The 27711-nt window shown below is 45.1% G+C and overlaps 1 protein-coding gene across 1 annotated transcript in view; it reads left to right on the plus strand.

The window, feature by feature from the left end:
• LOC146174911 (uncharacterized) overlaps positions 1–27711 on the plus strand; it is a 134509-nt gene that overhangs the window by 47292 nt on the left and 59506 nt on the right. Inside the window, exons 3-4 of the mRNA XM_084584138.1 lie at positions 11134–11208; positions 12375–12453. Of these exons, the coding sequence (XP_084440264.1) occupies positions 11134–11208; positions 12375–12453 (154 nt within the window). The remainder of the gene's footprint in view (positions 1–11133; positions 11209–12374; positions 12454–27711) is intronic.

A 27711-nucleotide genomic window follows, 5' to 3' on the forward strand; every position in this document is an offset into this window, starting at 1 on the left:
ACCGCTTGTCAAATGTCTTATGTGTTCTTCTTTGTCTTTTGTGTTCTATGTTTGCGCTAAATTTTTTACTTAATGGATCACCAACTAGCCCGGCAACATGCTCTCCTCAACACTTGACGGAACTAACACTTGATACTGGTGAAGACTATTAAGTGATGAGCCACGTCCTCACCCTGAATTGAACAAAGGTTTGTCGCCTTGGTTGGGCCCTACCATTCACACGGCTGGAGGTCCCCTCATTCGCTCGGACGGAAGGTGGACAGCCGGAATGGGCTTCTGCGGTTTCGTCTACATCGGGGAACTTGTCGTGCGCGACTGTTCGAGAAATTTGATCCTGGGGCTCAACATTCTGCAGGCAAACGGTGCTGTGATCGGCCTACACGAGGCATGATTCACATTTTCGACTAAACGGGCAGTGGAATGCTTCGACACCGGAGATCCCTGTAGCCATGCGCGGCGTACCATGGATGATTATGTAACGGTGCCACCACGGTGCAGTGTCCTGATGCGCGTGCAGAATGACCTTTTTTATAACTTCGAGGGCATGGCGGCGGGCCATATCCAACTGCTACTTGAGAGGGGTCTCATCGTTGCCCGAAATCTCGTCCACCTACGGGATGGCTGCACTACCGTTCTGCTCACAAACGTTTAGAAATAATTTCATCACTTCGTCAAAGGCACGGTGATCTTCCTCCAAGACGTCGGGGAGTGTCCGCATTCGTACGGCGTAGAAGGAACCGTTGAAGATGACACTGGACCTTGTCACGTTCTGGCACCTGCCATAAACACCCAGTTATAGTCGGCTCAGAAGGATCTGCTCTCGGCTGTCTTGGCAGATTTTGCATACTGCTTCACCACGGCTTCCAAAGTGGGCCGAATGCCGGTCGCCAAGCGCCGTATAATTACTAACGAGACCACGTGCTCCTATGGCAACGCCCATACCGTGGTTCTCCGACGAATGAGCAGCAATTCAGAAACAGGTCACCGAAATGGTTGCCGACAATGTAATTTAGCGGTCTACAAGCCCGTGGGCTTCGGCGGATGTTCTCGTCAGAATGAAGGAAAACACTCTGCGGGTCTGTGTCGATTATAGAAAACTTAGCCTCGCCAATAAAAAGGACGTTTACATAGATGATCCTTGCATAGATGATCCACTCGGTCGACTGCGAGATGCGCGATATGTCTTTTCACTAGACTAAACAGTAGGTACTATCAAATAGAGGTGGACGAGGGAGCCCGGGAGAAGACGGTTTTCGTAACACCCGATGGCTTGTGTGAGTTATATATATATATATATATATATATATATATATATATATATATATATATATATATATATATATATATATATATATATTGCCGCAATGTTATCTTACTGGCGCCGCCATGTGGCGAGCTCGGGAGACTGGCACGCGCTCGTCTTCTTCGCCCTCGGTGCTCGCCCGCCAGTCGGTTCCGTGCCTGATCTTGCCGGTACTTTTACTTAGTTGTAAGTAAACCTGCTGAACCAGTTTCACTGGCTTCTGTGACATTTTTGGTGGAGGTGCTGGGTAGATCCCATGTACGAAGAGCCTCTGGCTGCCCCCTACGCCCATCTACACACCGTGGACACGACACCTGTGCACAAGGCGAGCCGTCGCTTGAGAGGCTTAGCACCCGAGTGTGGTCCTCTTGTTTCCCCACCGCGAACCACGATGACTACAGCTGCAATTCAGACCACTCAGCTTCCCGTGAGTGCCCAGCAGCTGATCTGCCATACTCCACGTATGCCCACACAACTGCAAGGCACTCCTTTTCGGTAGTAGAATAATTCGCTTCGGAACGAGACAGGGTGCGGCTGGCGTAAGCAATCACCCGCTCAACGCCTTCTTGCCACTGAACGAGAACTGCACCGAGGCCAACGTTACTGGCGTCGGTATGCAATTCTGTGTCGGCCTCCTCGTCGAAGTGGCCAAGTACGGGCGTTGTTTGAAGGCGCTTGCGAAGCTTGTCACAAAAGCGAAGATTGTCACAGAAGCCAGTGAAACTGGCTTCTGTGACAATATTTACGTGATCTTGAGAGAGAAAGTGGAATAAAAGAAAGAGGACACCTAGTGGAGGGCTGCGGAGGGAGTTCGACCACCTGGGGTCTTTAACATTCGAGTGGGTCGTGCAGAGACCCATGAGGCCTGCGTGCCTCAAATTCTTCGATAAAATAGTTTTGTTCTCCTTCTAATTCAGTCACATGTTATGTAACACGGACGTCTTTCCGTTTCTCCTCCATAGATACACAGTGAGGTGTTGAAGGGTGGCTTTTCCTGGGCCTACGGAGCTGGGACAGTAGGTCAATGCTGCTTGCAGCGGGGGCTAGCCAGCCACCGAATTTTTATATGCTGTAGGCCGTCATTGCACCCGCCTCAAATTAGGGGGTGGGCAATGGCTGTTGCGGCGCTCGTGTTTCTCTCTCTCTTCTTTTTCTTTCTTCTCCACTTTCTTCTGTCCGCACGAGGCAGCGGAGGTGGCTCAGCTACGGAGCCAGTAGCAGGTCCATGCATGCATTTTCTTTTCCTTCTTCCCACAGCCACAACAACAACAACATCGAATCACAGCCGCCACCAGATCGTAAAAAGCATCGCACAGCCGCAGTAAAGAGAGAATGAGCGTACGAAGAAGCAGAGAGCAGCGGAGACACCCGAGCACAGAGAAGAACTCTTTGCCAATTGTTGATGCCAGACTCAAGCGTAATAGACGGATTGGATTGGAAAACATTAATTTCTTCAAAATGCAGATGCAGACGGTCCGCTCTAGCTGTCCTCCAGTCCATGGCTGGCGACGACCTGAGTGGCCCACTCGGTGGCCAAGGCTTGAATGCCCGGGTCCGAGCTGACCAGAACGGCTTCCTATCGCTAAAGAGACGGAATTTGTACTAGGTCTTCCTGTGGGGGTTTTTCTTTACATTGCCATAGTATGTAATCAAAAGTGGCTGTTTCGCCACAGAACCTGCATGCGGGGTAAAGTCATCCGGGTACATTTTTGCTAATAGATATTGGTTAGGAAACGATCTCGTCTGGAGCCTCCTCCAAACGGTCTCCTGTGCCTTATCCAACGTTCTTTCAGGTGGTGGAAATTTGAGCCGTTCCAATATGTAATGACTTGTAATATCGTAAAAAGATGCCAGCCCCTCCTTGGAGTAACCCATCGATACGAAGGACCCACCGACTCGGTTGACAAAACATCGAGCCATATTGTGGGCCGCCTCATTTCCCGCATTCCCCGAGTGAGCTGGCACCCATATCACCTCGATTTCCCTGTATGGTTGCCTGTTCTGTTTCAGTATTTTCTGCGCTGCAGTTGAAATCTCACCTCCCACATATCTACGGACAGCAAATTTAGAATCAGAGAAGATTGTATCCGCGTCGGTGCTAGCTATGGCTAGTGCCACAGCTACCTCTTCCGCGGTTCCCTTGTCACTATCGACCCTGATGCCCACAGCCGCCCGTGCACATCCACCACCGCCAGTGCGAACGCTCCGCTTGTTGTGTATTCTGTCGCGTCAACATAGACAGCTCCTTTGCTCGTTGCGTATTTTTCGTGCAGAGCTGTTGCCCTAGCTTTCCTCCTTCCTTCGTAGTAAGAACGGTGCATATTCTTTGGTAGTGAATTGATCGTCAGTCACTTGTGAAGGCGTTTAGGTAGCTGTGTTTTAGTGTCCTCGGGTGGACGTTCCACGCCTATACTTAGGCGGTATAGTACGGCTCTGCTTGCCTTGGTGAGCTTAAGCCGTTCTTTTTGCATCGTGAGGTGAGCCTCCTTGAGCTTCTCTTGTGTATGCCATGATTCTTTCTGTCGTTGTTTAGGTCCGCGGTTATATAAAATAGGCGAAATAGAGTCATTGCTTTTTCGGCTGGGGGAGATGGACACCACAGGGACCGGTACTGTCACCGTTACTCTTCAGTCTCTCCCTCACAAAGCTTCCCCCCAGACTAGACTGGAAGCAATTTTTGAGCTGATTCATATATTCTACGCAGATTCCATCACACTCTGGACCACCAACGGGAATGACGGTCAGATAGAGGAAACATTACAACGCGCGGTAGACACTATTGCAGAGCTCGCAGGTCATTCCGGCCTAACATGCTCACATCCAAAATCAGAGCTACTGGTCATGAGACCGAAACCCAGGGGCCCCGGTTCCAGGAGTCAAGCGCCCCAAACCTCGCTTAACGTGTGCTGGGGAACTTCCAGTCAAGAAGGGGCAGTCAATAAGGACCTTGGCGCTGTACTCACAAGCTAACAGAAAAACCAAAGGAACCCTACAAAAGCTGAAAACATCAGTTAATATGTCAATTAGGCTAATCATAAGAAATGCCAACCGTAGTAGAGGAGTAAAAGAAAATGATCTCTGTAGGATAGTGAAGGAATTTGTCCTGAGCAGGATGATGTATGCCCTGCCGTACCTAAAACTAGATGATGCGGAGAAAGGCAAAGCCGAGACAATAATTAGGCAATCATAAAAAGCAGCCCTGGGGTAATAGACGAGGTATAGCCGCCTAGATAGGAAGATGGAAGAGTTCAAGAGTTCACTCGCCCCGCCGGTGTGACGCAGTGTTACGGCGCTCGACTACTGTTCCCAAGGATGCGGGATCGAGTCGCGGCCTTGGCCGCCGCTTTTCGACGGAGGCGAAAAGAAAGACGCCCGTGTGCTGTGCGATGTCAGTGCACGTTAAAAAACTCCAGGCGGTCGAAATTTCTGGAGTCCTTCACTACGGCGTCTCTCATAGCCTAAGTCGCTTTGGGACGTTAAACTCCACAAAACCAAACCAAGAGTTCACTCAACGGTAATCAACAAAAGGGGATCTGAAAGAACGTCGTGTGACTGATCAGTCCATTAGCACTCGAGTTTTCGAAAGTGCATTTGCGTCCCATACATTTTAAGCAGACTGTGCGAACGCTCCGTTTGGACACATATGTAGTGTGTGCTAGAGACTGCGCCAAATGAACTTGACTGCTGTGTGTAACACAAATTACTCAAATGTACGCACTTCGTTTGTAGACTGCGAAATTGAAATGCTGTATAGACAATATTTAGAGAACTGCATGCTACTACACAAATTGTCGGGCAGTCCTCGTTTTTGCAAGCAATCTGAATAAAAGATGTGTATAAGCAATGTGTCTCATTGCTAAAAATACATAGCCACAACAAGCTCTGTCAGGGAAACGTACCTTTCGCTACGAATATTCTAGCATAGCTGAGCTAAGCCACTGCGAATATTTTGTAGTATACTTTTGGACGGACACTATAGAATGCTGGACGCCTGCACGTATGGCGATTTCCGCTGGTCGAACTGAGCTGGGCACTCGAACCGACCTAAAGCGCTACAAAGCGAATAAGCCTTGGTCGATGAGCGGAACGTGCCTAGCGTGCGACGGAAGTAAGGCTCAACTGGTTCCGAAAGTTGAAGTTGCATCACACCTCCAAACATTTTGTGGTTAATAAATAGGCAAGAGTAGAGCCCTCTGCAACTTGCTTTCGCAACATTTTGAAGCAGCAGACGTTTTTTGATAGACGCCCTCCGACATATTCGCGCAAAAAATGGCGATTCTCAGTGGCGTCTGCAGATATCGCTGAAATGTCCAAAACAGCCAAAAGAATCCAGCAGCCTGCGGAAGTTGCCGCTTCAGCGACTAGAACTTCCGGCGAGATGCGACTGACTCCGGCCGGCTGATTCAGTTAGAGCGCCCACAGTTAGTACAAACGATCAGCGGAATACGCGCAACATATCTTAGTCGACAAGTGGATTTCAAAATCGCCAACCCGGAGCAAGAGAAGCACTACTGGCCGACCAGTGGAACTCACCATTAATTAGATGGACACATCGGTATTGCATGTTGGTTTATAAGAGAGGATAGACAAAACACTTGCTGCATTTTCTCCGTGGACACTTCAGCCACATAGCAGCCGCAACCTCTCCTCCACAAGAAGTAATATGATCTGGCCCGGCTATGAACCATCATTGCTTTGTAAAGTGTACACCTCCGGGCGTCGTTAACACTTATATGGACGCAGAGCTAGTGCGGAGGCCCGCCAGATGTGCCGAGTGCTCAGTGACCTAAGACATTTGCGGGTGGGCCTCATCAAGCTACTGTATATTGTTCAATTGTGTATATATTATTTTTTTTACCTACCCTTTGCTTTCTCCCTATCGCTCACCTCTTTTCTTTACTCGCTATCCCTTTATTTCCGCCGCCACAGTTCAGGTGCTTCAGATATCAGATAGCAGATACCGGGGCTGGAAAACATATTTTCCTCTCTTTTGTATATAAATAAAATGCCCACTACCACTTCCACCACTTATGAACTCGGCTGTTGCTAGGCCAACAAAGTTTCGGCTTTAAAATACCACAAAAAGGAAGGGGTAACATATTGCACTCATTTTCCTAGCAGAATATACAGTTTGTTTACAGTGGGTACAGTTTGACGAATCACGAGTGGCATTCCGACTGCAAAAATCGGCTGCTCAACAAGGTTTCACGAAGTTGCGCCCCGACTGCAGCGACGGCATTCATAGGGAAGTGCAAATGAAAATACTTGTGATTGGTGTATATCTGTGCTTTTTGCACAACCTTAGACGGCAGGGTGAATGAGAAGACCTGCCTTCTGCAGGTATTGGCAAGAAAGTAATACTTTCTTGAAAATGCACATTTCTGTCTCTAATGGTTTGCGCCTCGTGGCCATGTTAACTGCGGGTGGCATCGCAAGGCTGCAACGGCCAACCTGGACATCACCAAATATTAGTTTTGCAATATTTGCTTGAAGGTTCGGATTGAAAACCTCTCTCACCTTGGAGCTTGGCCCATGAACGCAACCGGCAGCTCCTATAGCCAAAGGTGGACATAAAAATTCAGCTCTGATGGTCCCGCTTGTACTGTCTTCTGCTCGCTGCGGCACATACAAATTACGGAGCCATTCCATGTGTCACTAACATGCGTCATTTTCACTCCATCGTACATATTCAAAATCGGACGGTTCTTGTCAAATACAAGCAGATCATTCTAGGGTACGTATTTTCTTTTGCTGCGCCAGTATATCGTATTTCAAAATTGATTTGTTTATTACAGCCTTGCTTCATGTTTTCTTTTTTTTTAAATAATGGACAACATATTTCTCTTTAACTTTATAGTGTACTGTTTTGGACGATTGTAGCGCCACTAGACTCGCAGCTTGGAAACGTTTCACAACTATGGATAACGATGTTCTGATTACGCCTGCTTTTCTGTATGATATAGTTCACTGCAACGTTTAAAATTGCGATTTTATTATCTGCGAGTACATCTGTCATCAAGAATTTTCTTTTGCAGCGATACATACCATGAACAGCTCTTCCCCCATCTTCTTTGAATGTTTTTCAGATTTTAGTAATCTTGACTTCTCGATAATTTACACTGAGCAATGTAGACTTTCATTCTCTCTCATTCTTTACCTAACGGCACTCATGTTTTAATATATATGCTGATCGCGTTGTCTGCGCGGTATTTTTAGTGAGCATATACGACATCACATGTTGTGAACTGCTCTTTCACTCCGGTCATCTATTTATGTTTATGTCCTGATAACCTACTACTTCGTTGCCATTTTAGGTAATGTTTGGCTGTTAGTGTCATAAATCTTTTTTTTTTGCTAGGTGTTTTTTGTGTTTCTAATATTTGATTAGTTTAGTATTATTCAACCGATGATCCCCTGCGTCATTTCACTTTTGGACCTTCGGCTTTATGCTGATTTTAACGTTGCTCTAATCATGATCTCAAAAATTCTTATTTATCAGTCGTTTATTCAGAACAGCAGAGATCTCGACTCTAAACCTGGCACATTATTTCTGAACAACGTTCGCACCATTATTTTGCAGGAATTCGCTCCCATGCTGAGAAATATGACCGCACTGTGACTGTAGACATAAAACAAATTTTTCACTGCAGCGTTCAAAAGAGAAAACGGTAGAGGTACGTTTCATCACTAGAAAGCTTGTCGCAAAAGTCGTAACCGCCATTGTGAGCTAAAAGTACGTGTATGCCGCTGGGCTCAATTAAAATATCCAGTTTGAACTACATACTGAATTCAGTGCACCGGTTTAATGTTCAGGCTGAACGAGCATGAAACTTGTCGGAGCTGTGACTCAAGAATTTTCTATTTTGTCTGTGGTTTGCGCTTCTGGAAAAATGTGGCTCCTGACTGCAAAAGAAAAACGTGCCGAGATATAAAATACCCAAAAGACTTCGAAAAAAAAGCAAAAGGCTGAACAAAAAACATTTTTTGAGTACATGCCAGGCGGGATTCAAGTTAATATCATTTCATAATAAAGTCCGGTACTATACCCACTTCTCCATTACTTCTTTTTGTGTGTCACGGTATTCATTAGACGCCTATACATGCAGAAAATAGCTATATACATTATTTGCAAAGCTATTAGCTCGTTTCCGAGCAAATTCAATTGAAATATGCAACATCACACAACTAAAACACATCTTAACACAACTGAACAAAAACGGTGGCAAAGGAAAACAAAACATCAATAATGGGATTCAGACCTGCTGACAGTCAATATCAATGCTATTATCAGTCAGCTGGTGCACCGTCTGGCCGACATGAGTACTGGGGGAAACGAGAGGTTCAGCAATGCGGTCCAGCATGCGCGTTTTCGAAAGGCTGTGCATTCCAAGGAGGAAACTTGAGTCTAAGGATTCATTGTCATTCTGGATTGCCATTAGGTAACGCACGCTGTGAGAACTCAAAACAAAGTCTTTCTTCTGTGTTCTTTGCAGAAAGTCCCAAAATAATAGCGTATCTTTGCAGGCAACAAAACAGTGTTCGATAGTTTCAAGTTGCACAAAGTTTTCAGCATGTTATTCATCGCAGTGAAACAATGTTATATTTTCATGAGCTATATATAAAATATTAAGAAAAACAGCATAAGCTGAACACGGTGCATTATAAGAAGTACTACCTAGTCAACCAAGCTCTAAGCAAGAGGCAACGCAGATCACATAACCAAGGGTGGGTGCCGCAGCAGTTCACACTGTTTTGAGACTTTTTATCTTTATTTCTTTGAGAGGAGATAATACTGTATAAAGAATGCACTGGAAAACAAAACAAAATTATCCAGAACTAAATTAAAACGTTTAATATAATGAAGTTCACTACAGTGCATTAGGAAATCAACTCACAAAATCGTAGCTCTCTTTGCGGGTAGTGCCCGCTGTTGCCATGCAGTATCTTTGGAACAGTATTTACTGCTCCAGGCCTACGTCTGGTAAATGCAGCAACACTTTGCCGTATCAAGCGAACTTTGTTCTTTCGGACATTGTATCTTTTTCTTGAGTATAGAAATCATTTTCCTAGCTATCACAAGCTGTGAGCAATGACCTTCGTCTATATAATGCATCACTCTTTTTCGCACAAATCAGAGATTATCCTAATCTACAACTGCCAGGTGTCTTCTGACTCTCTTAGCACGTATGTCATTTTTATTGCATATAGAGATATCTGGCGGAGAATAAGGGTCATCTTGCGTCTTTTAGATTCACAAGCTGTTAGCGGAGCAGAGACGCCATGACTGCACCTAAAAATAAAATTTTGTAAATGTAAACTCTCGAGGAAGCGTCGTCCGATAACAGTTTTTTTCCATATTTCGATGGCCAGCGATGTGTTCCAACCACTCTCGGCCATATTTTGGTTGCCACTAGCGCCACGCTTCTTTCGTCCTTACATTTACCTTCAGGCTTCTTCTTCAGTCGTTGATATGAATGTACACCATAAGATAGGAGGAGCTGTAAATATTGTTGCTTGTAATAAACTCATTCGTACGCGGGGAAGAACTGGCAAGCGTGATGCGATGCGATGCCATGCGCGTAGTACTTGCTAAAGTGCACTTTTATGGCTTCATAGCATCAAGACATTTGAGAAACAACGCTTAACCTACATAGGCGGAAATTTTACATAACTTGTGTATGTTTTCATGCTTATTTATTGCGCAGCTGTCCTTTGTAATGGCCATCCTGGTTAAGTTTCATCGACTGGCCCTGCTTGAGTTGAAAACCGGATATGCTCTGTCCGGTATTAGTCCCATAAAGACAGGTTTGTTTGGTTGCCGTTAAACCGGACGTAGTCTGTGCGGTATTTTAGCTTCATACCAGACCGGTCACTTCTGTTTCAAACTAATGTCGAGTCGGAACATCCGGTTTGAGATGTTAACCGAAGTGGGTCATCCAGTTATAGCTCCATGCGGACCATTTCGTGCGGATTGAGAGTCATAACGAACATTGTATGTCCGATTCCATCTGTGTACTTGACACAGCGTGTCCGGCACAATTCCCTACCGGACTGTCCTGTCCGGTTCGAGCGTAAGCTACACACGTTCCTTTATCCACGCTTCCTTCTTATCACTTTCTACTTTCGTTGGCCTTAGAACCATTTTCATCAGGACTAGGCAGGTGGCATTTTCTTCATCTGTTGTCACTCTTCCTTGGTCCTCACCTCCTTGCGGTAAGCGTTTCTAAACTTTACCTCTGCAGCTGTAATTGTCGGGAACCTCTGTAGTGCTTGTCCCCTTTAAAGAAAAGCCTATCAGCGGCAAGTCGGTTTTAGGTGCTCACTCATCATTCACCCCGCATTGTACTTTTTCCTGCTGCTGCTTCTTTTTAATTTGGTTTTTCTGGCTACGGGATCACTGGTTTGATGCTGAGAAATACATACCGAAGGAGCATTGTGTTTACTCCTTGACCTACTTTTTTATCCTCCACCCTGTCCCTCCATAGCTTTTCTTTTGCGGAAGCAAACGCGTATTAAACAACCCCCAGTGATAATCATACTGCCCAGATAAAGACAAGTCCACATGTCGAAATTTTGGCGTGGCTTGCGAACAAAGCCTCCCTCTAAAATATTGTTCAGTGCTCTTGCTAAGCCGAGAACTCAAATTAACTCTATGGAGAATATGAGGGTATTCAGGGGAGCGAATGAAGGCATTTGTATTCCAGCGATTGGAGAGGTGTATGTACTGGAAATAGAATTCTCTAATGAGCCGTATATATTAGAACGAAGTTGGCTTTAGGACCAAACGCTGAAAAGACCCTTTCAAATGTTCCCTGAATTTTATTTTTCAGAATGGATATGCACCTTCATTAAACTACACGTGTGTTTACAGCAAAAGGCGTTATCCGGACAACACACCTTGCATTGTGAGTCAGATGCTCTGTGTAAATATATAAGTTCGTTGATTTTATACTTCTTTAACGCCATTCAACCCATCACATGAAAAGTCAAGGTTGACCTCTAGCTTTCTTTAAAACATTTCACCCTTGTACATCCGATAGCTTGGCCCACGGGAGCAATTATTTTTATTGCAGGCATTGTGTGCACTCGTTCACAAGATATTTCCGGGAAGTGAGATAAACAGTGCGGTATGCAAGCGGTGAATATCCAGTTACAGTTGGTGCGACATTTGGTTACCTCTTACTTTCATAAATATTATTAGCCCGTCGTTATCTAAATCTCGACACACATAAAGGAATCTTCTCTATGAACATTTAATCCAGCCCACTATATAATAGCAATCAAAAAGCGTATCTAAATTACAGTGCGCGTTCATAACATTGATTGAAACGTAGCGCATCTTACCAATCACAACGTTCAAAGCTATGTCTTACCTAAAAAGATATTTGCCTATCTTAATGCAGTGTTTTGCCAAATTCGGCTCATTAAAACAAGCAACATAATCCACAACATTGATGGAAACCAAATTACATTGTCTTCTGCTGACAAATTTATAAAATTATTTATCTGGACATTGCGATAAGTAGAACTTGTACAGAACTATCAAAAACCTAAAGGAATTGTTGTACTACCCAGAATAATTTATAGTGCTCACCACCTAATAGGAAGACAGAAAACACTTTCAGGTAGCAAAAGACATCAGCTGCATTCCTTGTAATATTTTTATTCATCTATGCTGTCGCTCTATCACCAATTGTATGGTGCGTATAGGCCTCACTTTTTTCTATCAATTGTACAAAAGTATTTTAATAAAGTATGATCATTCTCTTATAGGTTAAAAAATTTTAGAAAAAAATTCAGCATGACAGTTGTCTTCAAATTTCTTCTTAACCTAAAGGTAAATATCTTTGAGGCATAAAATGAGATTTTTTTTTTCTTTAACAGATGGTTTAGTTTCTGATAAAGTAGTTACAGGTCTCAGGTTTCGACAACTCTTCGGTATGAAGGGAGTAATATTTTTGCAGTGCATCAACCGAAGTGCTGGTCAAAAATAACACGTTTCAAAAAATGTCTAATCAATTTATTGCACATATATTCTTTAACTAAAAGTGCACCATTCTAAACTATACAGCCTGTAGACCAAAACCGACGACGCGTCGATGTACCAGGACTCTGCAGGAAAGGAAGGTGCATTCCATTCTATGACCTGAGTAAGTATCCACTCTCATTTTCTAAAGTAGTAATCACCAACTAATCTGATATTACAGCCGCAGCTCAACGCTTATATTTGGTCCGTTGGAAACTTTGTACCATGTGCAGTTAGTCAGCGATTCAAGGAAATGAACCTGAGTACGAGGCGCTTGCTGATGTTTCAATCACAGCGAAAGCAGCCGCCATTTAATGCGCACCTAATGCAAAAACAACTTTCCACTGAACATTTTCTCACATGCTATTTCTTACGTATTAACGATCCAAAACAGTTTTGTCTAGGTCAGAGCTGCACATCCTGTTGCACAAAATAGGGAAACTGGAAAAGGAAACAGCTTTTTCCTATAGAAAGAAGTGTTCACGTACAGGTATGAATGCTTAAATTAAAAAAAGAAGGATTTCAAGTACAATAGCAAGACATGCTGTATGTCTTAATATGAAGAGGAAAAATCTCCACTAGGCAAGACCTAAAAGTATTACATGACTACAAAAATATACCAATATTCACTGCAGCGCTTATTCACAATGAAATTAAAGATTTTAGCTTAGATGCTTAATAGATATAGATTAAGGTAAAGTTTAAAGAATTAACCTAGTCATACGACTAAAATTATTGTATAAGAGCCTAGCTAACCGAACTTGTGATAATCTTATTGACATTTTGTCCACCCAGTCTTGTTGAACTCTCAATCTGTTTCCAGTTAGTAATGCGCTGTTGTGTTTTGTACCATAACCAAGGAAATTTCTGTTTATGGGCACGGCAAAAAAAAATAAATAAATAAAGTTATTCAAATATTCAGCATTCCTTTACACTGAGTGGTAGATCTTCGTATAAATTAAACAATAACATATGCAGAAAGAATTACAAAAACTCTTTTCGTTGATAACATTCAGTAAATATGCGGGGTATTATTTTTGATGCGCATTTTTAAATACCACAAAATATATTTTATAGCAGACTGAAGCCATAGCCTACTATTACAGTCACCAATATATGAAACTTCATCTTCTCAAAACTGTTTGAAACAATCAGTCAAACTGTACTCTTGCATTTTATGGGAGTGCCTTCGCTCGGGCTAATTTGTAGCTTTCACTAAAAAAAAAATATTAGAGACGCTTAAGCTGCGCCTACACTTTATGCATCGTACGTAGGCTACCGCCAGACACGTAACGATCGCTATTAAAAGGTTGTGAACGTGCATTCGTTGCCTAGGTCTAGAGTGCCTGATTTGGCATCAATGAGCACCACAAGGCTGAACCTTATTCCAGGCTCGGATCACATTATGGCAAACCGAGTAGGCAGCCCCTACCAACTTTTCAATATATAATGGGCTTAAGTCGTACGAAGAATCGGCCAAAGAGAGGAGGGGGAGGATGAGGAGGAGGAGAAAAGGAGGGCGGAAGGCTGGGATGTTAACCAGACAGAATGAATTCCGGTTGGGTACCCTGCAGTAGGAAAGGGGAATAGTGGATTAAAGGGGGAAAGTACAAAAAGAGAGGAGGAGAGAAAGTCACAGTCTGTCAATCAGGCTAGCCCCCTCAATGCAAAAGATCTGCTCATGATTTTTTGTCATGTGCCGACGTCAGATTAGATTGGCTGGATGAGAGCAATTCTTGAGCGTTCTCGCGCCAACAAAAGATCGGCAGTTGTAATGAAATTTCTCGGAGGAAATTACTCCAGTGCTACTAATGCGGCAAACCTTTGATCTTTGTTTACTGAATTTCGAAAGGATATAAGTCTCAAGCTCTGACATACTCGCTGTGACAAACTTAACCCTCCACTTCTAGTCATTACTTCTGTATCTGCCTCGCCTTCCATTAATTCAGTTTTGTGCGGGGAAGTCGCCCGTTTTCGCGTAGGCACATGGCAACTATGTCGATCTCTTTAGTTTTCTCTCTTCTGTCGACTGGTAACTTTTAAACGGAATCAGGGACGCCGACGAACAAATCAGTCGCTTAATTCAATTTTGTGCGGGGACGTCGCCCGTTTTCGCGTAGGCACATGGCAACTATGTCGATCTCTTTAGTTTTCTCTCTTCTGTCGACTGGTAACTTTTAAACGGAATCAGGGACGCCGACGAACAAATCAGTCGCTTAATTCAATTTTGTGCGGGGAAGTCGCCCGTTTTCGCGTAGGCACATGGCAACTATGTCGATCTCTTTAGTTTTCTCTCTTCTGTCGACTGGTAACTTTTAAACGAAATCAGGGACGCCGACGAACAAATCAGTCGCTTAATTCAATTTTGTGCGGGGAAGTCGCCCGTTTTCGCGTAGGCACATGGCAACTATGTCGATCTCTTTAGTTTTCTCTCTTCTGTCGACTGGTAACTTTTAAACGGAATCAGGGACGCCGACGAACAAATCAGTCGCTTAATTCAATTTTGTGCGGGGAAGTCGCCCGTTTTCGCGTAGGCACATCGCAACTATGTCGATCTCTTTAGTTTTCTCTCTTCTGTCGACTGGTAACTTTTAAACGGAATCAGGGACGCCGACGAACAAATCAGTCGCTTAATTCAATTTAGTGCGGGGAAGTCGCCCGTTTTCGCGTAGGCACACGGCAACTATGTCGATCTCTTTAGTTTTCTCTCTTCTGTCGACTGGTAACTTTTAAACGAAATCAGGGACGCCGACGAACAACTCAGTCGCTTCTCTGAAATGGTTCTTAATGGTTTAGGTCAGTACATATCTCTATATATTAATACTGGTAGCAAGTTTCCTTCTTGGTTCTCTGGGGAACTAAGAATGGCAATGGAACTAAAGAAATGGGCCGTTCGTAAAAAGAAACACCCTTGATTTGACATATGGGCAGATGAAGATCGCTGCTTGCGTCCCCTTTGCAAACGCCTGGACAAACGGGACGATGACTGGGATCTTGAGGCTTTAGGGTAGGGACACACTAGCGGGAAGACGCGCGCGGCATGCCGCCGGCGGCAAGCAGCTTGCCGCAAAACCTGCCTCAGCGGCAGGTAAATCTTCCGCTCGCTGAATGGGTCGAGGAGCCATTTTCGGCGGCTTGCCGCGTGCCGCGAATCGGAAGAGCCAATGAGAGACGTTCGGCTCAGCGATGGATGGATGGATTGAATATAGGAGCGTCCCCTTTGAAGCGTGGTGGTAGCAGTAGCTATCATGCTCATTTTTCTCCCCATATCCTAATTATTGATTTAGAATGGTTAACTAAACCATCATTCTATTTATTAAATTTTTGTTCCTACAATACTAACATTATGTCACTTCTCTGCTTTTAAGCCACCAATCTTCCAGTCGTTTTTTGCTAGTTTCCACCGCCGGTTTATTCAACCGGCCACTGCTATCTCTAAACCCAGGAGCTTCAGGAACACTGATTGCGCCAGCATCAACTTCCGGATGGATACCATTACATTCGAGTATAATATGGTCAATTGTTTCCCTGGAGTTTCCACAAGGCACCCTGATCTAGCTTCAAAAAGTAGGGCACTGCCTCTTGAGTTATCAAAGAAATCTTCATTCCTGATCTGCATTTTCCACTTTCGGTGTAATTCCACTCTCTGTTTCTTTTCCATCGAATTTATCCAATTTTTACCTTCTGTGTTTTTCACCTGTTGCTAAATGCTCTTTATTTCTCCGTCCTTGTGACTAGCATACTTACTACTTAGTTTCCTAGTTCTTTCCCTCCATTGTGAGTCAACGCTGTTTAAGTACAGGTATTTAAATACTTTAGCTGCCTATCTGTTACAGTCCAATTTCCGATTTACTGTCCAAGCGACAAGCGCGTCAGTGTCGCCATCTCGTGGCTGTTACCGAAGTTAACTTCCCGCCGCTGAGACGGCGAGACCACGATTAAGCGCTCCTTGCCATCAACTATGAAGCGAGCATTCTCTTCATGTGCACCCGCGTTTAAAAGTGAGCCTCATTGAGAGAATATAACGGAACACTTTCTTCAGACTGCTCGGTTATTCGCCTTTTACGCGACGAGCGATCATCGGCAAAGCATTCGATGTCGCAGGCCAATTGTTTTCATACTTGGGCGCCCGCTGAACATTGCCGCCGGGGCGAATGTGAACAGGACAGTAAGCTTGTTTAGAATGCCCGAGCGGTGTGCTGCGGAGCAAACACGATCATCGTGGTAGATGACCAGGGATACCAAGAAGCTGGAATGCGTTCTGCTGACCGAAAAAAGATCCGCAGATCTGCTCACGCAGTCGGGTATAAGGAGAGATGAGCGCTGTCACGTGACCGCCGCGGCGACCGGCGCGCGGAACCAATGTGGCCTCTGTGCCACGCCGGCGTCCTGCCGCTTGCGGCGCGCCGCGCGCGTTCTACCGCTAGTGTGTACGTACCTTTAGAGAGAAGCGCCTCGAGTTGTCCTTGTCAGTCCTTACGAAACATTCGCAAGCGCTACAATAAATCAGATTCGCCTATTAACTTAGTTTGTTCTCTGGAGTCGGAAATTCAAAATGTTGCCGATCATTTTGCCCAAGTCCTCTGTGTACAAATCTCTACATTGCCAATCCGTATGCCTCCTATCTGAAACACAACCCGATTTCGTTTCCTTTGTTGAGAAGTAGATAACTCTGAGTCTTAAGCGTGTGAGACCAAGGAGGTTATAAAGAACTGCTGGAGTTGGTTTTGTGCTAGGTTTCCGAAAGATACTGAAGCGCGAACACTTTGAGAAAGAGCTATTCATCCCGAAGGAAAAACGCAAAGCGCAGAAACCGCTCGCCTTGGTTCATTTTACTCCAGAATTGTTTGAATTGTCTGGCAAAATGGCACTGTTGCACTTAGGTTGTGTGCCGGTTCTATTATTCTTGAACGGCTGCAGGCGCCACTAAGCCTTATATATGCTTAGAAGTTTTTGCTCTGTATTATTGTGATGGCTGATGACTCTGCGCGTTATTATTACGGGGTGCGTATAGAGACCATTTGGTCGAAAAGCCGCCGCCAGTCCCCAGCATTGAGAAAAACGTGTAGGAAAAATTATGAAAGCACTGCGTGGGCCTTGTGATGCAGTGGCGTTATATGTCGTCCACAGGAATGACTTGTTTGGTCGGACAGAGTGTTGATGAATTTGGATTATGGTTTTAATAAGAAGGATTAGCTGGAAAAACGTGACTTAAAATTTCAATAATTTATAAAATTGGGATTTGGTGAGCATAGCGGTGATTAGGGCGTATTACGTTTAATTAAAGGAGAAAACTTTAGATTAGTGTATATTTCTGTAGGTCAATAAGTGATCACGTTGAAATATATAGATTATATTGGATTAAAGGTGACAAATCTGCGTTCTGCTATATTAATTTAGATTAATGCATAATTGATTTCGCATTCATACCGCGTAAGTAGCACTGTTTGATTTTCGTTTCTATGCGTCGTGAACATTTCAACGATATGTGACTTGACATTGTAGCATAAAGTTCAGTTGTAAGCATAATTACTAATCATCAGAAGTTAAACCATTTGGTTAGTGCAATGCCATTAGTTTAGCGCAACCGCACTCGATATAAGCTTCGCTACGTTATATGACTAGAAAGTTCAGCGCACATTTCGATATTTATCTGAATTAACTGATTAGCGGTAATAATAGCATATATTTATTCAGCATAACCTATCCAATGATGTACGACTCGTAGTTATAGCACACAATAATTCTTTTTTGCACAATTATCTAATTAGCATAATAATTTGTACGTAAATTTACCCGAGCACAGCTGTACTCGAAATAAGCTATCTAACGACAAATGACTCGGTAATGTAGAATAAAGGCATAAGTTTATTAGCGATAATTTTTCACTGTATTTAATTACGATCCAATTGTTCCAGTCCAAATATACTCCACATAATCTATGAAACCACGTAATAATACCAATGCTACTGCTTCACTCAAAGGTCTGGCAGTGAGGTTTGGCTTCGACTTTTGCACAGAGTTGAGCTAAAACGCTTCCTTACGCGAATATCATCGAGTTGTTTAAATATCCCGATGGGTCAAATCGATCAAGATAGGTCCACTATGGCTCCCCTGATAGCCCACAGCATTGTATCCGAACATAATTTTTTTTTTTAACATTTGAAACACATCGGAAAATCCAACTAACAGCGCCCCCAAGCCCTTCGCATGACGCTTTTTGACTCCCTCAAGATGGCCGCCTCGGGCTTCACCCTAGCCCAATGGCCGGTATACAGGCCTCCCACTCAAGCAGTGCTTTGTAACCTCCTTGTATGAGACCATCTTTGCCTGCTGGATCTGATGGCACTCCAGCCGTCATGATAGAAGCCTTCAGTAGTATTTTGTACCAACATGAACCGCAATATTCAGTACCGGTTTCAGATATTCTACCTTTCTTGTCTTGTGGAGAAGAGCACGTGAATTTCCTGTCTTCAAATCAGGAAACAAATCTGACGTGTCCAAATATTGACTGATTTCTCTTATTTATGCAACCTCTACGTTTTCCCAATTAGCTTTGTACAACGTTGTTTCCTTCTATCTCAAACATGTCATAATATTCTTTCAGCATAGCTTCATATCAGGTTACTCTACTTCCACCAACGTATTCGATTTTAAGATGTATAGCTCTGCAGCAGTTCTTAGAGAGGCCAGGCTGACAGTACACTGTGATTTGAGCCAAGCTTTTGACGTTGTTACTCACTCATTACATCCCAAAAAGCTTCTACTCTCTTGAGTCAGTCCCAATCGTAGCCCTCCTACCTAGCTATCTCACTGATCATCGACGCTTTGTCAGTGTCATTGACAAACGTTCCTTTTACCTGGAACCAGACGACTTCCTCAAGGTTTGTTAAGCCCGCTTATCTTCTTCGGTTTTTAACGATGTTTCTCCGTGATCAAGAATTCCTCGTTTCTCCGTTATGCTGATGATATTGTCCCGTGTTATAGCTGTGGTATGACCGGACACATCTTCCGGTATTGAGTCGGCGGGGCCTGCTACCACAAGATCATCGCCCGCTGCCCAACGTTTCTGATCATTTCGACACATAATTTTATCCGACACCGGCTCTGGATGCATACAGCCCGGCACAGATGCAAAGCGGATCGCCTGCTTCGAACCGCATCTTGGCGCCGCCAACCCAAAGACAGCGACAATCACCGTCTCCTTCGCGCCGTTCATCCTTTTCGGGAAACTAGAAAACGTGGCCGATGGGGGTGAGGTCGCCGGAAAATCAACGTTCCCAATATATCTGCCTGTGTTTGTGTTAAAGAACAGACTCGAAGTATCTATTGATGGCATCCACACTATGGCACTAATTGACACGGGAGCAACAGTCTCTGTTATGAGTTTAGCATTCAAGAATCGATTAGGACATAAAAAGTGACGTTTAGCGTGAACCAAGCTGTGGTATTCCGTGGTGTTGGCGGCGAATCATTGGTGCCTTTGGGTGTGTGCTATGCGAAAGTTGTGATTGGTGGCCAAGAGGTTCGAACCGAATTCACAGTGTTGCCTCGTTTCAAACATGAAGTAATTTTAGGTATAGACTTTTTGCAACAGTATGGTGCAACGTTAGACTGCCGTAGTAGACAGATCTCGCTTAATACTGCATTGATGTCGGCTCTTGTTGAAACATCGTCGCTCGTTTTAGGTGCATTTTCAGTGTCTGAAGATACAGTTGTACCTGCGATGTCCGGAGAATTCATTCAAGTTATTTCATCTACGAAATTATGCGAGGATTTCGATGCCGTAGTGGAACCTACAACACTGGCATGTGCAATGAAGAGTCTCGGTGCCTCGTTGCATAGTTTCAGTCACCAGATGCCACACCTTGCTATGGACTAAACTATTCAGACGAGCCTGCCGTATTTCCTCGTGGCATGAGGCTCGCTCATTACCAGGAAGGTGTGTCTAATTACGTGGCAGCACTAAGTAACCATGCTCCTGAAGACAAAACATCCCATTTTCCAGACTCTCGAATCCAGGCAATGATAAACACATCGTTGGGAGCCCAGGAGCGCCGAATTTTGACAGACCTGCTTTCCAAGCTTGTTTCGGTTTTCGACTTCGGCAGAAATCATCAGCCAGCGATTCCTAATTCTCGCATCCGCCATTCGATTGATACTGGAATCTCTCGCCCGATAAGACAGAAGCCCTATCCTGTGTCTCCGACCGAACGACAGCTTATTGACGAACAAGTTCATGACATGCTCCAACGTGGCGTTATCCAGGAATCTTCAAGTCCTTGGGCGGCTCTAGTTATTCTCGTTAAAAAGAAAGACAACACATGGCTTTTCTGTGTGGACTATCGTCGCTATAACGCCGTCGCCAAAAAAAGATGTATATCCGCTTCCACGTATTGACGGTGCAATCGACTGTCTTCATTTGGCGTCATACTTTTCCTTAATAGACTTGAGATCGGGGTACTGGCAGATACCGATTAACTCAAGCGACAAAGAAAGGACGGCATTTGTGACACCCGATGGTCTCTATGAGTGCAACGTAATGCCCTTTGGATTTTGCAATGCGCCTGCCTTGTTTGAATAATTCATGGACACCCATTTTGCCCAGACTCAAGTGGAAAATTTGTGCTATTTGAACGACGTTGTGATCTTCGGCAAGATCTTTCAGGAACACAATAGCCGCCTCGCCATCGTTCTTGATTGCATTGAGAGAGCAGGCCTCGTCCTCAAATCAGGAAGTGCCACTTTAGCGAACGCCAAACAATTGTTCTTGGTCACTTGACGAATATGAAATATTCGCATTTTTTTGAAAGTGTGCATAGAGACGCCATTTTCTTGAGTGGTGGAACTTTAAATTCACAGCAAATTCAGTCAGCTGACTGCCATATGAGTACAAATTTTTCCATAACTATTGTTTGGTTTGCCCTCGAAGAACACATTTCTGCTGTTACAGCTGGGGGAAGCTCTCTTATTACCACAACAGTCGTAATTTGCGCCCTCGACTGGCAGCTGAAACTAGATGTTTTCCCTTATATTTTTGTGCACATACATTTATTGTAACATTGTGAATTAAGATGGTGTCCAGTATTTACAGACCTGTGGTCAAAAGTAAAAAGTAAATTTTAAGCTGTGCAGTGCAACTGTGATCATTATCTAGTGGCGCCTGATTTGAAGCCACGTCAAATTATAGTTGGCATGTTACGTAAGCGGTATAATTTCTTTACTTGGCACGCCTTCAGGTTTTGAGCACTTATGTGAGAAATTACTACTCCTGAAGTGGATGTGCTATTAATTCTCTTGGGTGCAGAATGCCAGAGACCAACAAGTTGCCCAATTTAGAAATTCTTGACACTGTCAACAACGTGTTTCATTGTCCATAAGAACTAGCATATTCAATGTAATATTTCCTGTGCCTAACTTGTGTGCAATAAGCTTTTCTCAAGTTAGTGCCAGTCAGTCGGAGGCCTTTTTGCGCCTGTTCAGAAGATCCAGTAGCAAGGCAATACCATCAGCAAATCGCAGATTACTGAGGTATTCTCCATTTACCCTTATCCCTAACTGCTCCCATTCCACGTCTCTGAATACTCCCTCTAAAAAAGCTGTGAATAGTACTGGGGAGACTGTGTCTCTTTGCCAAACACTTTTCTTTATGGGAATTTTGTTACTTTCTTTATTCAGAACTATGGTTGCTGTTCAGCCACTATATATATCTTCCAGCACTTTCACGTACGGCTCGTCTACCCCCTGATTTCTCAATGCCTGCATCACCGCCGAGGTTTCAACCAAGTCAAATGCTTTTTCGTTATCAATGATTGCTATGTATAAGGGCTGGTTATATTCCGAGCATTTTTCTATCACCTGATTGATGGTATGGATATGATCGATAGTACAGTACCGTTTCCGAAACCCTGCTTGATCCTTTGCTTGATTGCAGCCTAAGGTTGTCCTGATTCTATTAGCGATTACCTTAGTAAATACCTTATACGTAACAGACAGTAGGCTGATTGGTCTGTAATTTTTAAGCTCCTTAGAGTTCCTTTTCTTATGAATAAGGATAATGTTTGCATTCTTTCATGGTTCCCGTACCGTCGATGACACCAGGCACTGCACATACAGGGTGGCCAGTTTCTCAAGCACGATATCACCGCCCCCCCCCCCCCCCAAGTCCTTTAGCAAATCTGTAGTTATCTGATCCTCTCCAGCCAATTTCCCGCTTTTCATAGTTTCTAGTGCTTTCTTGACCTCGTCCTTCGTCACTGGTGGAACGTGTGACTGTTTTTCCCTACCGCCAATCTCATTACGGTCCTGACTACTTTGGCTACTGTAGAGGTCTGTATAGAACTCCTCGGCTACTTTGACTACCTTGTCCATATTAGTGATGACGTTGCCCGCCTTGTTTCTTATCGCATACATCTCCTTTTTGCCTATGCCCAATTACTTCTTTACCGCTTTAAGGTTTCCCGTGTTCTTTACAGCATGCTCAATTTTCCCCATGTTATACTTCCTTATATCGGCCACCTTGCGCTTATTGATTAGCTTTCATATCTCGGCCAATTCGATCTGGTCTGTTGGATTGGAAGCTTTCATACTCTGGCGTTTCATAATCAAATCTTTCGTCTCCTTAGACAGCTTACCGGTATGCTCTCTAACTATCCAACCGCCTACTTCTACCGCGCACTCAGTAATGATATCTTTGAAATTATTGTTCCTTGCCTTTAGGGTAATGTCGCCATCATCAGTTAGACCTGAATACCTATTCTGTAGCGAGATCCTGAACTCTTCTGCCCTCCCCCTCACCGCTAATTCGTTGATGGGTTTCTTTCTTAATAATCTGTGGCGTTCTTTCTTCAGATTTAGGCTAATTCGGGACCTCACCATCCTGTGGTCACTGCATCGCACTTTCCCGATTACCTCTGCATCTTGCATAAGGCGGGGGTTGAACACATCATGAAGTCGATTTCATTTTTTGTCTCTCCGTTAGGACTTTTCCATATCCATTTCCGGTTCTTCCGTTTGCTGAAGGTATTCATGATTCGTAAGTGATTGAGCTCTGCAAACTCAACCAGTAACTCCCCCCTGCTATTCCTAGAACCAATGCCATAGTCACCTACTGCCTTGTCTTCTGCCTGGTTTTTCCCTACCTTGGCATTGAAATCACCCGTTAGTACAGTATACTGCGTTTTTACTTTTCGCAATGCCGATTCTACACCTTTATAGAAGCTTTCAACTGCCTGGTCATCATAACTACATGTAGGTACATAGGCCTGTACAACCTTCACTTTATACCACTTATTAAGCCTAATTACGATGTCTGCAACCCTCTCATTAATACTATAGAATTCATCTATATTACCCGCTATATACTTATTGACAAGCAAACTTACTCCTAGTTGTCGCCTCTCTGATAAACCACGATAAAACAGTACATGCCCATCCTTCAGTACAGTATATGCCTCATTCTGCCTCCTAACCTTACTAAGCCCAAAGACATCCCATTTCATGCCCTGTAGTTCCTCCAACAGTACTGCTGAACTAGCTTCACTAGCTAGGGTTCTAGCATTAAACGTTGCCAGGATCAGTTTCCAATGGCGGCCTGCCCAGCGGAACCAGGCATTCTTAGCACCCCCTGCTGCGTGACAGGTCTGACCGCTGCCGTGGTCAGTTGTTCCGCAGCCGCTGGTGACTGAGGGCCGGGGTTTTATGGTTCTTATCATAGGAGGTTGTGGTCAGTTACTGCACCAGGGTGGCCAACTTCTGTTCTTCTGAGGGAGAGCGTTGCCGGAGGTGTTCACCGGCATCAGGTCGCACCCCAAGCTAGTTTATGCAATTCCAGCGACACGCGGATTCGTTTTTTTTTTTCATCCGGTGGAGAATGGAGAATCCGGTGGAGAATCTGCGATGTGCTGATGGCATTGCCTTGCTAAGCAACTCGGGGGATGAACTGCAAATAATGATTGATGACCTAGAAAGGAAAAGTAGAAAGGTAGGCTTGAAAATCAATATACAGAAGACTAAAGTAACGTTCAACAGCCTCGGGAAGGAACAGCAGTTTACATTAGGTAGCGAAATACTGCAAGCAGTAGGCGAATATGTCTACTTAGGACAGGTAGTAACCGCAGATCCGGACTATGAAAAGGATATAACAAGAAGAATAAGATTGGGATGGAGCGCATTTGGCAAGCACTCGCAGATTATGACTAGCAGTTTACCGGTATCGCTCAAGAGGAACGTATACAACAGTTGCATCTTGCCTGTACTCAGCTATGGGGCTGATACGTGGAGGCTAACCAAGAGGGTTCTACTTAAGTTGAGGACGACCCAGAGGGCGAAGGAACAAAAAATGGTAGGCGTAATATTAAGAGATAGAAAGCGTGCAGAGTGGGTCAGAGAAATAACTCAAGTTACCGACATTCTAGTGGAAATTAAGAAGAAGAAATGGACATGGGCAGGACATGTAGTGCGAAGAGAGCATAACCGATGGTCGCTGAGGGTAACAAACTGGATTCCAAGGGAAGGAAAGCGTAGCAGGGGGCGGCAGAAAGTTAGGTGGGCGGATGAGATTAAGAAGTTCGCAGGGGTCAAGTGGATGCAGCTAGCACAGAACCGGGTTAAGTGGAGAAATATTTGAGAGGCCTTCGCCATGCAGTGGTTATAATCAGGCTGATGATGATGATGACTTGGTTGATAAGGATGGTGTTCGGCCGGATCCTCAGAAGATTGCGGCTGTAACCAGCTTTACAGCACTGAAATCCGTGAAGCAGCTTCAGAGCTTCATAGGACTGTGGTCCTAATTTCGTCGTTTTGTGCCCAGATTCGGTGACATCTCAGACCCGCTCAGGTGCCTTTTGCACAAAGATGCACCGTCACAATCGGACTACAGACTGCGACTCCGCCTTCCGCCACCTCAAATTCCTCTTGACATTAGGACCAATCCTACGTCACTTCTGTCCTTCTGCCTCCGTCGAAGTTCACACCGATGCTAGTGGCGTGGGCGTTGGCGCAGTGCTCATGCAGCGTCATGGCACCAATCAGCACGTGATAGCTTACGCTAGTCGTTCGTTGCGCAAGGCGGAGCGTAACTACACCGTTACTGAACAAGAATGCGTCGCAGTGGTTTTTGTGGTGCAACGATTTCGTTCCTACCTATATGGCAATGTTTTTACCATTGTCACTGACCACCATTCGCTCTGTTGGCTCGTAAATCTTCGTGACCCTTGCGGCCGGATCGCTCGATGGGCATTGCGGTTACAAGTGTTTAACTTCACTGTGGCATACAAAAGCGGCCGTCAACATGCTGACGCCGACTGTCTGTCACGCTTGCCGCTTTCGTCAACTGGTAGTGATGATTACAACTTTGATGACTACCTGGCGCCTATCTCGGCAACGTTTCCTGACCTTCAACTGTTCTACACAGAACAACGCAGGATCAGACTTTGGCACCGCTCTTCTCTGCCGCTCAAGGTTCAAGAGATGCGCGTTTCTGCATTCGTGCCGGCCTGCTTTACAAGAAGAATTTCAACCCCGGAGGTGCACGCTTTCTTCTCGTCGTGCCGGAAAACCTCCGTATTCCCGTTCTTGAAATGCTGCACGACGATACCACGTCGGGCCACTTGGGTGTCGCCCGGACCCTTCATTGTACACAGGAATGCTTTTACTGGCTCAAAATGCGTCAAGCCATACAGCGCTATGTAGCTAGTTGTGTCAAGTGCCAGCAGTACAAGCTCCCTACTTCCCGTCCACCGGGACCGCTGCACCCTATTGCGCCTCCGGCCGCACCCTTTGAGCAGGTAGGCACCGATCTCTTGGTTCCTTTTCCGCGATCTTCGAACGGTAACCGGTGGATAGTGGTATGTGTTGACCATCTCACTTGATATTCAGAAACAGCCACTATACCCTCTGCCACTGCTTACGAAGTATCCCTATTTCTTCTGCGATTTTCTCGTCTTGCGCCATGGCTCTCCTCGAGTTCTGATCAGTGACCGTGGGCGCCAATTTACAGCTGAAGTTATCGAACTCCTTCGTCTATGCACCTGCGATTACCGTCCTACAACGCCGTATCACCCGCAATCGAATGGACTTGTTGAACGGACCAACCGCACTCTGACCACTCTGTTGGCGATCTACGTGGACTCAGATCACAAGAACTTGGATGACATCCTCCCTTTCATTACATACGCGTATAACACTGCACAGCATGAGACGACTGGCTAGTTCCCGTTTTACCTCCTGTATGCTCGAGTTCTCCGCAGCTGTCTTGATAACATCCTTTCTTTCTCCCTCCATAACGAGCCTTCTATCGCCACCACTTTATGCTGAGCCGACGAAGCTCGCCGCGTTGCCTGCCTCCGCATCCTGGACTCACAGGAACGTTCGAAGGAGCGTAATGACAACCGCCGCCCACATGTCTCTTATGTGCCCGGTAATTTAGTGTTGCTGCGGACGCCGCTGCGCAAGCGTGGTTTAGCCCAGAAGCTGCTGTTTCGCTATAGGAGCCTATTTGTCGTTTTGGAGCGCCTGAGTGCCGTGAACTATGTAATTTCACGCCGCACCGAAAGTGGCCGATGCTCACGCTGGACTGAGGTGGTGCATGTGGCTCTGCTAAAAAGGTTTTGCTGTGTAATCGCGGCTATAGCGATAGCGCGATAGCGGTGGCGCGAATATAGCGAGAGTTGGCTATAAGATAAGCGACGTCGTTCAGGCACCGGGCCGCATTCCACTACAAGCTGTGATGGAATAAACTACGTTCGGTTACCAACCCACCGGGCCTTCGTCCGCTGTTCCCCGACGAAACACGACATTGACGACGAGGATGGGATCCTGACCAGCCGACATGGCAAAGAATGATCCGCCAGCGGCGGGTTCAGTGACGCAAGTCTTCGGTCGACTGGGACATATCGAGCATTTCGACGAGTCGTCGTACGAGGAACGATTAACGTCGTTTCTGCTGGTCAACCGTATCCCCAAGGATGACAAGGTACATGCTTTTTTGAGCCTCGGAGGCCCAAAGACATACAGTCTCCTCAAGTCGTTGACCGCACCTGATTTGCCGTCGGCTAAAAGTTTCGACGTGTTAAAGATGCTTCTAGGTGACCACTTGTCACCAAAGCCGTCGGAAATTAGCGAGCGCGCAAAGTTTCACAGAAGAGCGCAACTCGAGACTGAGTCCATCTTAGGATTTGTAGCTCAGTTGCGCAAGTTGGCGCAGACATGCGAATTTGAGGCGGCCCTAGATCAGTCTCTGCGGGACCATTTCGTCTGCGGTTTGCGCGGAGAAGACATACAGCGTGTGTTATTCACGGAGGATAACAAGCTAACTTTCCAGAAAGCTGTGGAACGAGCGCTTGCCATGGAAGCGGCTTAAAAGAGCGTGGCAGAAGGGCAC

Source organism: Amblyomma maculatum, chromosome 11 (assembly GCF_055883805.1).
Source record: "Amblyomma maculatum isolate TAMU_Amacu chromosome 11, ASM5588380v1, whole genome shotgun sequence".
NCBI classification, from domain to species: domain Eukaryota; kingdom Metazoa; phylum Arthropoda; class Arachnida; order Ixodida; family Ixodidae; genus Amblyomma; species Amblyomma maculatum.